The 15,000-nt window shown below is 47.5% G+C and overlaps 1 protein-coding gene across 1 annotated transcript in view; it reads left to right on the top strand.

Annotated features, from left to right (window-relative positions):
- The window catches only part of LOC135829138 (uncharacterized), a 210,596-nt gene that overhangs the window by 182,523 nt on the left and 13,073 nt on the right, over nt 1-15,000 (top strand). The window contains exons 17-22 of the mRNA XM_065341544.1: nt 1-878; nt 1,338-1,515; nt 1,845-1,905; nt 9,084-9,160; nt 12,772-12,855; nt 13,630-13,690. The exon at nt 1-878 is cut by the window's left edge and continues 223 nt beyond it. Coding sequence (XP_065197616.1) covers nt 1-878; nt 1,338-1,515; nt 1,845-1,905; nt 9,084-9,160; nt 12,772-12,855; nt 13,630-13,690 — 1,339 coding nt within the window. The remainder of the gene's footprint in view (nt 879-1,337; nt 1,516-1,844; nt 1,906-9,083; nt 9,161-12,771; nt 12,856-13,629; nt 13,691-15,000) is intronic.

The following is a 15,000-nucleotide window of genomic DNA, read 5'->3' as shown; positions in this document are numbered from 1 at the left end:
AGCTAGGTGTGTTGCTGCAGGAGAAAGAAAGGATCCTGGCACCCAGCCGTCTTCCGACCGCTGACAACTGCCTCGGCTCACTGGCCAAGAAAGATTCATCATCTCGGTCGGCGTGCGCAGGAGTCTCTTTCACGACTCAGCACTGCTTCTCCACTGCTCTTGTTATCAGGCTGCAGACAGAGCTGTACGCCTATTTCCACGAGCTTCACGGCATTCCTGCTGAGCTCTGGAAGAATCTGGTGGTAGTGGCTCCAGTCCATTCCCCAGCCCGTGGTTGCATCTCCGTCACGGACAGCCTGCGCCAAGCTGTCGCTGTTGTCCATGCGCCAGTTGAAGATACGCTAGATGGCTATTGTCTGCTGGCTCTGTTGCGAAAGGTGTTTGATAGGCTGGCAACACAGTATAGCCCGGGCACTAATTACTCCACAAGCATCATCAGCTCTGCTTCCATTCGTCAGCACCTCCACGAGCCAAGCGACAAGTTTGATTTCGCTGTGTACAATGCAGAGCAAGTCCGATCGTCTGTAGCAACACAGGGTCATCTCTCCACTAGCCACCGTTACGTTGATCGTGCCCCGCTTCTTCTCGAATGGCCAGTTAACCATGCTTCACTGCTCTCTGCACAGTCCTTTGAGTCCGTCAGAGAAAGCCTTGGTGAGTCCGACCTGCCTGCACTGGCCACCTGCCTGGGCCTTACATCATCATCTTCATCATGTGGGCACAGTAATCATCTACGCGCTGCAGCAGCATTGGTCCACAGCTGGGCAGTTACCGACTACCATCACACCTCGACCAAGCTTCACCAGCTGCTAGTGAAATCACCGAACGCCCAGCGCTTTGCAAAGATCTGCAACGTGCTACGACAGCATGAAGAACTGGTGAGTGTGATGGCCTGTTGCGTACGCCCCTCTCTCTCTCTTAGTCTCTCCCAGTCTCCCTCAGTCTCTCTCTCTCTTTTTCTCTCTCTCTCTCTCTCTCTCTCTCTCTCTCTCTCTCTCTCTCTCTCTCTTCCCCCCATATCTCTCTCTCAGTCTCTCTGTCTCTATGTCTCTCTCTGTCTCTCTGTCTGCCCCTCTCTCTTCCTCTCAGTCTCTCTGTACTTCACCCCCCCCTCTCTCTGCATATCTGTTGATGTATGCAAGTTGTTCCACCATTTTACTCAACAAAATATCTGTCACCTTCCATTCACACATTGACAATTCACAATGCTTTCTCAGCCGTGTGCTCTTCTTCTTTGTTTGACTCTCAGTGGTGTGGATGATATTGACACTAACAGATGTTGATATCAGAGCCATGTTTGGTGCTTGTTTGTATCCTTGTTGCTCTCCGCACTGCAGCTGGCCACCGATTTCCCGGACATATTCCGGAAGCGTCGGGTGCAAGTCGTCCAGCCGGTCTCCACCGGAGCTACTTCCTCCACTGTTCCACCAGACTTGTCAGAGAGCGTTCCTTCGAGCAGCCAGTCACACTCTGATCAAGCCAGTCAGTCCACTGCCGCTCGCCAAGATGATGCTGGTAAAATTGAATGTTCTCAATACACCATGTGTGCTCCCTGTATGCTAGTGTTAGTTTACTTGTGTGCAAATGTCTACTTCACACTATCTTGCAACACAACTTGATCTATGGGCTTGCTCAGGTCTCAAAGAGAACTTCTGTTTGCATGAGATTCTATACAGAAAAAAAGCATAATTTTCTCTGTGGATAATGAACACATGACTGGTTGGGTATGTGTGTTATGCCTACCTTTAGGATTTGATACACATTCCTATAATCGAATATTTCTGCACAGAGACATGGATAGTTTCTTAATTCAGTTTTCTGTTCTTTCCTGTTGAATGTATCAGGCCATGCTGAGAATCACGCTGCTCATGGAAGCTGTGGAATTTTCCTATCCACTTCACCACTGTAAGTTCTACTCATGCATTGCTCAACAATGAAGTATAGAACAGTTGAATTAGTCCTAGGTAACATTCAGTGAAATGTACTGCATCATTTCCAACCTAATGAGTCAGAGAGTTGGTGGACAAGCCGTTGATTATTCACTCTCATTGTAATATCAAAAAGTATTCTTTCTAGACCAAAGAGTGGTATATTTGATAACATTTAATAGCCATAGAACTATTTACGATACTTCTCCAGACGTTTCGTTGTTCTGAACAACATCGTCAGTGGATAAAGAATGGAGGGCTTTGGGTGGTGGCACGGGTTAATAGGGAGTGATGGTGGTGAGATGAGGTGAGGGTAGAAGGTGAAGGTGGGAAATACATGTATCTAAGTTAATGGTGAAGGTTAGGTGCGGGTCGATACAGGTGGGAAATGGTACACCTTTCGGGTAGAAGTGCAGGTTGGTAGAAGGTGTTGGTGTGCGTAGAAGGTGGAGTGGCGTAATGGAAGTGTCGGGTTGATAAATGTGGGAGAGAGTCTAGGTAGGGTGTGGATCAGCAATAGGTGTTCGTGTATGTGGTGGGTAGAATTGGCAAGAGGTGTGTGTGTGTGTGTGTGTGTGTGTGCGTGCGAAAAAGAGTAAGGTAGTGAGTATTGGTATGCGTGGAAGGAAGATGTGACAGAAGGTGTGCGCTATAGGCAAGGGGTGCAGGAATATTTTGAGGTGGTGGGTGGGACTTAAACAGGAGGTTGTGATTCATCTAGTGATATATATAATATCAGCAATAGCAGCAGTATATACAAAGAGGTGTGTGTGTGTGTGTGTGTATGCGTGTGCGTTTGCAAGTTTTTTGGTAGCGTAGTGTGTTGGGGGGGGGGGGGGGGGGAGAGCGCACCGGGTGCGGGTGTTCTTTTTCTATTGCGATCATTTTTGGATGGGTTGGCGGATAGTGGATGGTGGTAGGCAAGTTATGCCAAGAATCCAGTTCCCATATCTTCTTTTCTTCTGTTGATAGTTGGTTTCTTGTCGCGAATGGCATATGCCTCACGGATCCGGAGCCTCAGTTCATCCCTCTCCGTGAGCTGAGCAATTTCGTGTTTCTCCAACACCGACACTGCGCCTCACCATCAACAAAGCTCTAGAGAAAACTCTCAGAAGCAGAGATTTCCCCAAGATCATCATCAGACGACTCAATACGCCACCCTGCGCCAGAACGCAACGGTTCTACGCACTGCCGAAAACACACAAGAAATCTCTCAAGATTCGCCCAATCGTCTCGGGATCAGGCGGTATTTTCAAAAGACTCGGTTGGATCCTCCATTTCATCTTCAAGCCATTGCTGCTTAACGTGAGCGCTCACATCAGCAGCACGCAGGACCTAATAGCCCAATTTACGAGCAACGAAAACAAACTGAAGAAGAAACTCCTCATCTCATTCTACGTGATCTCGCTGTACACAAACATTGGCATTGAAGAAGGAATCAGCACCGTCCTCGAATACGCGAACCGCTTCAAAATCAATACCTACTCCCTCACACCGGTCGACCTAAAAGAGCTACTCGGGCTAATTCTATATAACAACGTGTTCCAACACCCAACCCTTGGAACATTCAAACAGACAAGGGGATTGGCGATGGGCAGCAGACTCAGCGGCACAATAGCTATCATCGTCATGGACCGCTTTGAACAGCGCCACATTTACAGAAACATCTCGCCGCCGTTGCCAGTGTTCGTTCGCTATGTAGACGACTCGGGAACCGCAGTTGACACTCCTGCGGAAGCACGGTCCCTAGTGACCAAACTCAACGGAAAACACCCGACAATCAAGTTTGAACTGGAGTTGCCGGACGAAGATGGTTTCCTACCAATCCTGGATATCAGACTAAAGATTCTTCCCGACGGCAAAGTCACACACAAGCTCTACATAAAAGAAGCAAACAAAGGAATAACACTACACGCAGATTCCCACCATCCTACGGTGGTTAAGATGGCGGTCACTAGTTAACAATGAATACAAACGAGCACAAGACAACAGCACGCCTGAGTTTGCGGAGGAAGCCAGACGCCTCATCTCAGATAAGCTTGCAGGGAACGGCTATTCTGCAGAACACATCATCAAAGCGTGAGCCCGAAGAAGAAACACAAGTAAACAAACAAAAGGGAAACAACTGGTATTTAGAATACCGTACATCTCCGACAAGGTGAACGGCCAAGTACGACAGGCACTTAAGAAAAACGGCATAACGGCACGCCTTGTTAACCCTCGACCCCCAACCATCCAAAAACTCACGAAGAAAAAAAGGAGAATCGGAAAAATGCAGAATGCGCGAATGCCCTATCTTCAGGAAGAAATGCACCTGCAGATTTGCCGTGTACGAAGCTACATGCCACCTTTTTCACGAGAGATACGTCGGCTCGACTGGGAGGCAAGTGCACACCCGGGCCCAAGAGCACACAAATGCTGCAAAATCTCATGACAAGAAGTCTGCATTCGGTGTGCACTAAGCTAGGGAACACCCGAACGCCACCCCAGAGATTATGTACGAGATTGCTCAGCTCACGGAGAGGGATGAACTGAGGTTCCGGATCCGTGAGGCATATGCCATCCGCGACAAGAAACTAACTATCAACAGAGGAAAAGAAGATATGGGAACTGGATTCTTGGCATAACTCGCCTACCACCATCCACTATCCGCCAACCCATCCAAAAATGATCGCAATAGAAGAAGAACACCCGCACCCGGCTCTCCCCCCCCCCCCCCCCCAACACACTACACTACCAAAAACTTGCAAACGCACACGCATACACACACACACACACACACACACACACACACACCTCTTTGTATATACTGCTGCTATTGCTGATATTATATATATCACTAGATGAATCACAACCTCCTGTTTTAGTCCCACCCACCACCTCAAAATATTCCTGCACCCCTTGCCTATAGCGCACACCTTCTGTCACATCTTCCTTCCACGCATACCAATACTCACTACCTTACTCTTTTTCGCACGCACACACACACACACACACACACACACACACACACACCTCTTGCCAATTCTACCCACCACATACACCAACACCTATTGCTGATCCACACCCTACCTAGACTCTCTCCCACATTTATCAACCCGACACTTCCATTACGCCACTCCACCTTCTACGCACACCAACACCTTCTACCAACCTGCACTTCTACCCGAAGGGTGTACCCCTTCCCACCTGTATCGACCCGCACCTAACCTTCACCATTAACTTAGATACATGTATTTCCCACCTTCACCTTCTCACCTCACCTCATCTCACCACCATCACTCCCTATTAACCCGTGCCACCACCCAAAGCCCTCCATTCTTTATCCACTGACGATGTTGTTCAGAACAACAAAACGTCTGGAGAAGTATCGTAAATATTTCTATCGTTATTAAATGCTATCAAATATACCACTCTTTGGTCTAGAAAGAATACTTTTTATGATAATATAATGAGTCAGGCCGACCCAGTGAGTGAGTTCTCAGACCATGATTGTGCAATGACAGGTATATGTATCATGATCAAGTCCTGAATTGAAGAGGATTGCTTCAACTGTGCTGTACACCACAGTGAGTTGGAAACACGAGGTGTGGAAAACAGGGCAACATTGATGCAGAAAGTGGGTTTTCACCTTTGCCCATATACTGAAATTGGTGGATCTGATTTTTTCTCTCCATCCGTAAAGAAGCGGCATCTGACGCCTTTCATGTAGCCTTTTCATGTGGTCTCTTCATGTGGCGGCGTCATCCCTAGAAAACAGAAAGGTCTTATTGAGCTGTGTAGTTCCCAGATCCTTTTAAAACACATTTCCTTATTTGGAGTACATAAGCAGAAGAAAATAAAGATCGCAGATACGCAACCAAACCGGGTATGCAATTGTGTTGAGAAACACAACCAGTTTAGGAAGTTTCGCTTGTACAAGGCCACCACCATGCCTGCGATACCAGGGTGGTAGATGCAGCACGTGATAGCGAGGGTGACTTAGTAAGTACCACAAGCAATGCCTGACAAGGTGCAAACCTCGTTAGCTGCATCTATGTTACCCTCACTTCGAATACAGTGTAGTGAGTACACAGTTGACAGTGGTTGTCAGAGCAGTTATAACTGCATGTAAAGTGCTTCACGTTTGCATCACAGCATTTGTTAACACAGTACACGCTCACTGGTGTCAGCACTGGTCTTGAACTCATAACCTTGTGATTCGCAGGAAAGCCCACAACCACTCGGCCTAAGTACTGGTCAGTTGGCAGTGGCAATAATTTCCCTACACTGCTCGCTTAATGACATGTTTTGAAAATTATCAATGCAGCATATTGTGATGAGTGTATGCCTAAAGCCTGGTGTCAGGTAAAGTGCGTGAAGGGACCTGCGGGCAGAATTATAGGCAGTAGTGTAGGAGTGTAGGCAGAAGTGTAGGCAGTTGTGTAGGCAGTTGTGTAGGAAGTTGTGCGGGCAGAAGTGTAGGCAATAGTGTAGGCAGTAGTGTGGGTAGAATTGTCGGCAGTTGTTCGGGAAGTAGTGCAGGCAGCACTGAGGACTGAGAGCAGTTGTGTAGGCAGTAGTGTAGGCAGTAGTGTAGGCAGTAGTGTAGGCAGTAGTGTAGGCAGTAGTGTAGGCAGTAGTGTAGGCAGTTGTGTAGGCAGTAGTGTAGGCAGTAGTGTAGGCAGTAGTGTAGGCAGTAGTGTAGGCAGCAGTGTAGGCAGTAGTGTAGGCAGTAGTGTAGGCAGTAGTGTAGGCAGCAGTGTAGGCAGTAGTGTAGGCAGTAGTTTAGGCAGTAGTGTAGGCAGTAGTGTAGGCAGTAGTGTAGGCAGAAGTGTAGGCAGTAGTGTAGGCAGTAGTGTAGGCAGTAGTGTAAGCAGAAGTGTAGGCAGTAGTGTAGGCAGTAGTGTAGGCAGAAGTGTAGGCAGTTGTGTAGGCAGTTGTGTAGGAAGTTGTGCGGGCAGAAGTGTAGGCAATAGTGTAGGCAGTAGTGTGGGTAGAATTGTCGGCAGTTGTTCGGGAAGTAGTGCAGGCAGCACTGAGGACTGAGAGCAGTTGTGTAGGCAGTAGTGTAGGCAGTAGTGTAGGCAGTAGTGTAGGCAGTAGTGTAGGCAGTAGTGTAGGCAGTAGTGTAGGCAGTTGTGTAGGCAGTAGTGTAGGCAGTAGTGTAGGCAGTAGTGTAGGCAGTAGTGTAGGCAGCAGTGTAGGCAGTAGTGTAGGCAGTAGTGTAGGCAGTAGTGTAGGCAGCAGTGTAGGCAGTAGTGTAGGCAGTAGTTTAGGCAGTAGTGTAGGCAGTAGTGTAGGCAGTAGTGTAGGCAGAAGTGTAGGCAGTAGTGTAGGCAGTAGTGTAGGCAGTAGTGTAAGCAGAAGTGTAGGCAGTAGTGTAGGCAGTAGTGTAGGCAGAAGTGTAGGCAGTAGTATAAGCAGTAGTGTAGGCAGTAGTGTAGGCAGTAGTGTAGGCAGAAGTGTAGGCAGTAGTGTAGGCAGTAGTGTAGGCAGTAGTGTAGGCAGTAGTGTAGGCAGTAGTGTAGGCAGTAGTGTAGGCAGTAGTGTAGGCAGTAGTGTAGGCAGTAGTGTAGGCAGTAGTGTAGGCAGAAGTGTAGGCAGTAGTGTAGGCAGTAGTGTAGGCAGTAGTGTAGGCAGTAGTTTAGGCAGTAGTGTAGGCAGTAGTGTAGGCAGTAGTGTAGGCAGTAGTGTAGGCAGTAGTGTAAGCAGAAGTGTAGGCAGTAGTGTAGGCAGTAGTGTAGGCAGTAGTGTAGGCAGTAGTGTAGGCAGTAGTGTAGGCAGTAGTGTAGGCAGTAGTGTAGGCAGTAGTGTAGGCAGTAGTTTAGGCAGTAGGGTAGGCAGTAGTGTAGGCAGTAGTGTAGGCAGTAGTGTAGGCAGTAGTGTAGGCAGTAGTGTAGGCAGTAGTGTAGGCAGTAGTGTAGGCAGTAGTGTGGGCAGAAGTGTAGGCAGTAGTGTAGGCAGTAGTGTAGGCAGTAGTGTAGGCAGTAGTGTAGGCAGTAGTGTAGGCAGTAGTGTGGGCAGAAGTGTAGGCAATAGTGTAGGCAGTAGTGTAGGCAGTACTGCCTTCCCTACTGCCTACACAACTGTAGGCAGTAGTGTGGGCAGTACTGCAGTAGTGCAGACAGGACTGAGGAGGAGGGCGGGCAGGACTGAGGAGGGCGGGCAGGACTGAGGAGGGCGGGCAGGACTGAGGAGGGCGGGCAGGACTGAGGAGGGCGGGCAGGACTTAGCAGCGTGGGAGGGAGTGTGTGATGGAGTGCCGGCAGGAGTGAGGCCAGGAGTGTCATCAAGAATGCCAGCAGAGAAGTGAGGGGAGGAGTATGAGGGTGATCAGGAGTTTGGGCATGGGTATGAATGCGCAAAGAAGTGTTGGCAGGGGAGTGTGGGCAGAGTGTACACTGTTCTTCTGAAAGGGGGTCAACTGGGGAAGCTAGGTCCGCTCACACTGTGGCCAGTGACTGTGTGGGTGCACTAACCACGGATGGCATAATGTCAGCCAGTAAACACATATCCGTGAACCTGGAGCCATGGTAGAGAAGTGTGGGCAGGGGAGTGTGGGCAGGGGAGTGTGGGCAGGGGAGTGTGGGCAGGGGAGTGTGGGCAGGGGAGTGTGGACAGGGGAGTGTGGGCAGGGGAGTGTGGGCAGGGGAGTGTGGGCAGGGGAGTGTGGGCAGGGGAGTGTGGGCAGGGGAGTGTGGGCAGGGGAGTGTGGGCAGGGGAGTGTGGGCAGGGGAGTGTGGGCAGGGGAGTGTGGGCAGAGAATTGTGGGCAGGGGATTGTGGGCAGGGGAGTGTGGGCAGGGGAGTGTGGGCAGGGGAGTGTGGGCAGGGGAGTGTGGGCAGCGGATTGTGGGTAGAGAAGTGTGGGCAGGGAGTGTGGGCAGGGGAGTGTGGGCAGGGGAGTGTGGGCAGGGGAGTGTGGGGAGGGAGTGTGGGCAAAGTGTGCTGACAGGAGTGTGGGCAGGAGTTTGAGCGTTGGCAAGAGTGTGGGCAGGAATGCGCGCAGGAGTGCGGCCAGCAATGTGGGCATCTACATGTGTGTGCAAGTATTGATTGTTATTCCATCAAATAGTCAGTATGTTGCATGTTTGTTCGTTTTGAATGTGAGTGTGTGTGTTTGTGTGTTTGTGTGTTTGTGTGTGTGTGTGTATGTGTGTGTGTGTATCTTCAGCCATGCCATGTGGAAAACGAACGAGCGCATTGCAAACCTGTATCAGGAGGATGAAGCGGAGCTCTCTGAACAAACAGGTGCGTTATTCATTTTAGCATACGATTTCTCTCTTTATCCTGTTCTCATCTATCTGCACTCAACTGCCCTTCAATTTGTGTGCTGTTACCATTGTTGTCTTATTCTGTCTGTATGCTATATACATACACGAAAACATACAAAAATACATACCTTCTTGCTCTACCTTCTTGCTCTATATACACTGGCTTATACTTCATTCCATACGCACCCTCATGCAATTGGCCATCTACATAAGTGGTGGATATTGCTAGATATTCACCACTAATTGTCACCACTTTTCGATATTGACTGTAAAGAGAGCAGTACTGCGCTTGATTTCTCTTCAGTCAGTGCACCGGAGATGGCGAGTGCCGTAGAAAATTTCTACGCTAACTTCCGCACACAGGACTTTTCTGAGTACAAATTAAATCGGCATGTGACCAGGTGGTGACAAGTCATCAGCCAGCGAGCAAACAATGTTTTTTACGCTCGGCATGTCCATGGATTGCGGATCGAGTGGCAAGCAAGGAATTTCGTTTGTACTCAGAAATGTTCTGATTATGGACGTTGGCGTAGAACTTTTCTAGGGCACACAACAGCTCCGGTGCGCTGCCTGAAAAGAAAATATGGGAGGGCACAATCGCTTAGATTGCTGTCTATTAACCGACTCCCGAGAATGATGCTTACAGATTGGTCAAATCTTCTCATCGAAACGGACGATGATTGGCTCACGTAAATCACAAGCGTGCTCTCCAAGGTGATTGGCTCGAGCGTGTTCTCCAAGGTGATTGGCTCGAGTGTGTTCTCTAAGGTGATTGGCTCGAGCGTGTTCTCCAAGGTGATTGGCTCGAGCGTGTTCTCCAAGGTGATTGGCTCGAGCGTGTTCTCCAAGGTGATTGGCTCGAGCGTGTTCTCCAAGGTGATTGGCTCGAGCGTGTTCTCCAAGGTGATTGGCTCGAGCGTGTTCTCCAAGGTGATTGGCTCGAGCATGTTCTCCAAGGTGATTGGCTCGAGCGTGTTCTCCAAGGTGATTGGCTCGAGCGTGTTCTCCAAGGTGATTGGCTCGAGCGTGTTCTCCACGGTGATTGGCTCGAGCGTGTTCTCCAAGGTGATTGGCTCGAGCGTGTTCTCCAAGGTGATTGGCTCGAGCGTGTTCTCCAAGGTGATTGGCTCGAGCGTGTTCTCCAAGGTGATTGGCTCGAGCGTGTTCTCCAAGGTGATTGGCTCGAGCGTGTTCTCCAAGGTGATTGGCTCGAGCGTGTTCTCCAAGGTGATTGGCTCGAGCGTGTTCTCCAAGGTGATTGGCTCGAGCGTGTTCTCCAAGGTGATTGGCTCGAGTGTGTTTTCCAAGGTGATTGGCTCGAGCGTGTTCTCCAAGGTGATTGGCTCGAGCGTGTTCTCCAAGGTGATTGGCTCGAGCGTGTTCTCCAAGGTGATTGGCTTGAGCGTGTTCTCCAAGGTGATTGGCTCGAGCGTGTTCTCCAAGGTGATTGGCTCGAGCGTGTTCTCCAAGGTGATTGGCTCGAGCGTGTTCTCCAAGGTGATTGGCTCGAGTGTGTTTTCCAAGGTGATTGGCTCGAGCGTGTTCTCCAAGGTGATTGGCTCGAGCGTGTTCTCCAAGGTGATTGGCTCGAGCGTGTTCTCCAAGGTGATTGGCTCGAGCGTGTTCTCCAAGGTGATTGGCTTGAGCGTGTTCTCCAAGGTGATTGGCTCGAGCGTGTTCTCCAAGGTGATTGACTCGAGCGTGTTCTCCAAGGTCGTCGCGTCCCACGCCACAGGCACCAGTACGTGTCCACGATCTGTCCTAACAAACTTGAACAAGATTCTGTCAAGAACACAGTCATCGCTCTCCGATTCATTCAAGACAATGCCAGTCGGTAGTGAAGTAACAACGACTTACGTTAGTTCTGCGTACATGTACATGTATGACCAACGTGACTCGTTTGTTGAGCTGTAGGGATGATAGGGTGAATATGGAGAGGCATAAGTCTATTAATAATAAATATTACATTATAGACAGGCATACAGACAATAGTAATATACATACAGACAATAGTAACTGTTTCTGATGATCGCTTAGTGCGTGAAACTCAGAGTTAAAATACTATCTTTGTCCTCTTATTGTCTGAACCGGCTCTACCTCTCGGTATTGAGCACTCTCTTGGACAGCCTGGAACATCTCTGTTTTACAGACAGACCTACATGTATTCATAAATAGGAACAGCACACTAATTAAAGGACAGTTGACCGCAGATAGATGTGAACTGGATAACGAGAGAAGTCTAGACGTTATGACTGAGAACATAATTGTTTAAATAGAAAGAAGACAGTATGCACGAGGATTGCAAGGATGGGTCACAATGCAGAACAGCACTGCTTCTTGAAGCATGTGGGGCGGTCAGATTAATTTTCATGGACCGCGCCAGGCGGAAAAAATCCTCGCGCCGAAGCACAGTGAGGGTAAAAACCAAGTGCATGTCCCCAATGGTGATTGTATGGCATCATGTAAGCAGGCAAATCACATCATAGGAAAAGTTTGAAAAGCAATATTTATGTGCATAGAAATGAAGGTTGGAAGGGCAGGGACACTGATGAGATTCAAACCTGATTGAGGAAGCCAGGAAAAGAAACAACGATAAAAAAAGTCATCAGATGCCATAGTTGCAACCGAAAAATATTGCCCGAGAAAAATTTTCTTGCCTACCTCGCTGCGCTTGCCTGTCCAGAAATTATTTTTTTAAACGTCCGGGCTTCGAAAGTGCTTGGCTTATGTTGAGTGGATGAGTCAATAGTGCGTGACGTATCACAAGTGTGTGGATTAACAGTCTGTGACTAATCATGAGTAGACAGATCACCAATCTCATTGCACACCTATCCCATAATTATGTGTATGCCTGGTGATGTAAAACAAACTGTATCATCTTGTCTTGAAATATGCTGGAGAAAAGAAAAGCATTGCAAGCAGCGTGAATGCAAATACCACCTAGTTGTAGAAATCTCGTTATTGTCAGGTATCTAGGTGTAGAAGTGTTGAAGCAATCTCGTTAATGTCAGATGTGAAAACTGTGGCTTCATTAATAGCAAAGTCAACCAGAGTGTTCTGGCAGCATGCATTATGAGGCGAATGCACAAATTAAAAACTTGATGTCGATAAGGACGCGTTCAGCCGATAAAACTAGTCAAGAATAGTATTAGTAAGGCGGACGTTACGAAACAAAAAAAAGAGAACAATATGATGAATCAAAATGCAAGATTTCCTAATCATTTTTCATGACACACTCATCAGGGAAAGCTATTATCTCCTCGTCGCTTATTTAAAGTTGAATGTGCTCAATACACCATGTGTGCTCTTTGTATGCTACTGCTAGTTACTTGTGTGCAAATGTCTACTTCACACTATCTTGCAACACAATTTGATCTATGGGCTTGCTCAGGTCTCAAAGAGAACTTCTGTTTGCATGGGATTCTATACGAATAAAAGAATACTTTTCTCTGTGGATAATGAACACATGACTGGTTGGGTATGTGTGTTATGCCTACCTTTATGATTTGATACACATTCCTATAATCGAATATTTCTGCACAGAGACATGGATAGTTTCTTAATTCACTTTCTCTACTGTTCAATCAGACTCGGCAGAGAGCGTTCCTTTCGCCAGCCAGTCACACTCTGATCAAGCCAGTCCATCCACTGCCGCTCGCCAAGATGATGCTGGTAAAGTTGAATGTTCTCAATACACCATGTGTGCTCCCTGTATGCTAGTGTTAGTTTACTTGTGTGCAAATGTCTACTTCAAACTATCTTGCAACACAACTTGAGCCTCTAGATCCGAAAAAGAGTTTTTTTTCTATTTTTGTATTGTATTGTATTGATTGTTAGCGGGTGTTAGCGGCCGTCGTGAGCTCCCTTCAGGAACGGACACGATAATTTACTTTACTTACTTATTGTATTGATTTATTTGAATTGGGTATCTCAACAGTACAATGTACAACTTGGGAACATCCACAATTATGTCGTTTCACGCACTACTGAAAAATGGCATTTTAAAGTTGTGTGTGTTTCTGCATAAAGTGATGTACATGTATAACTCACTTTGTGAAACATCTATAACTCTGTGAAACATGACAATTTTGGACCTAGGTGTTTTTACAAAGTGATCTGCTGAGATACAGCAATGCCAGGGTATAGATCACTCAAAATGCTCAAAAATGACAGAAGCCGCCTTTTTGAATCTAGAGGCACATTTGATCTATGAGCTTGCTCAGGTCTCAAAAAGAACTTCAGTTTGCATGAGATTCTGTACGAAAAAAAGAGTAATTATTGTCTCTGTGGATAGTGAATACATGACTGGTTGGGAATGTGTTTTATGCTTACCTTTTATGAAATCAGTTTACAATTTATACCCATTCCTATAATCAAATTTGTCTGCACCGAGACATGGATAGTTTTTGTATGCTGCTTTCTGTTCTTTACTGTTGAATGTATCAGGGCATGCTGAGCATCATGCTGCTCATGGCAGCTGTGGTCTTGTCCTATCCACTTCACCACTGTAAGTTCTACTCATGCATTGCTCTACAATGAAGTATAGAACAGTTGAATCAGTCCTTGGTATAGTTCAGTGAAATGTACTGCACCATTTCCAGCATAATGAGTCAGACCGGCCCAGTGAGTGAGTTCTCAGACCATGATTGTGCAATGACAGGTATATGTATCATGATGAAGTCCTGACTTGAAGAGTATTGCTTCAACTGTGCTGTACACCACAGTGAGTTGGGAACACGAGGTGTGGAAAACAGGGCAACATTGATGCAGAAAGTAGGTGTTCACCTTTTCCCGTATACTGTAATTGGTGGATCTGAATTTTCCTCTGCATCCGTAAAGAAGCGGCATCTGACGCCTTTCATGTTGTCTCTTCATGTGATCTCTTCATGTGGTCTTTTCATGTGGTATTTTCATGTGGCGGCGTCATCCCTAGAAACCAGAAAGGTCTTATTAAGCTGTGTAGTTCCCAGACGCACCAACGCATATGGCCGATTGGTTTGCAGGCCTGCCTGCGAATCAAGAGGTCCCGAGTTCGAGACCCGCGCTGGCAGCAGAGGGCATGTAAAAAGACGTTTGACGCGTGTTGAACTGCGCCGACACCCACGGTCAACTGGGTACTCACAGCTCGGAGTGAGGATAACAAGGATGCAGTTTACAGGGTTATGGGCCGTTATACGCCCGATTGGTTGAGAGACTCACCTCCTCTCCCCTGACTCACTTGTTAGGTCTGCATTCGCCACTAAGGTGTAAAGGCATAATGGTGGCCCGCGGAAGCGAAGGCTATAGCTTGTGTGTTTCTGAACATTAAAGTGATGCTAACTCGGATCCCGCGAATATTATTATTATTATTATTAGTTCCCAGATCTCTTTTTAAAATATATTTCCCTATTTGAAGTACATAAGCAGTAGAAAGTAAAGATCGCAGATGCGCAACAAAACTGGCTATGCAATTGTGTTGAGAAACACAACCAGTTTAGGAAGTTTCGCTTGTACAAGGCCACCACCATGCCTGAGATACCAGGGTGGCAGATGCAGCACGTGACAGTGTAGTGAGTAGCCAGTTGACCTTGGGTGTCAGAGCAGTTAACTGCATGTAAAGTGGTTCACGCTTGCATCACAGCATTTTGTTAACACAGTACACGCTCACTGGTGTCAGCACTGGTCTTGAACTCAGAACCTTGGGATTGGCAGGCAAGCCCACAACCACTCGGCCAAAGTACTGGTCAGTAGGCAGTAGCAATAATTTCCCTACACTGCTCACTTAATGACATATTTTGCAAATAATCACTTCAGCATATTGTGGGGAGTGCATGAACA

Source organism: Sycon ciliatum, chromosome 13, assembly GCF_964019385.1.
Source record: "Sycon ciliatum chromosome 13, ocSycCili1.1, whole genome shotgun sequence".
Lineage (NCBI taxonomy): Eukaryota > Metazoa > Porifera > Calcarea > Leucosolenida > Sycettidae > Sycon > Sycon ciliatum.
The sequence above is the reverse complement of the archived record's forward strand: the minus strand, read 5'-3'. Positions and strand labels throughout refer to the sequence as shown.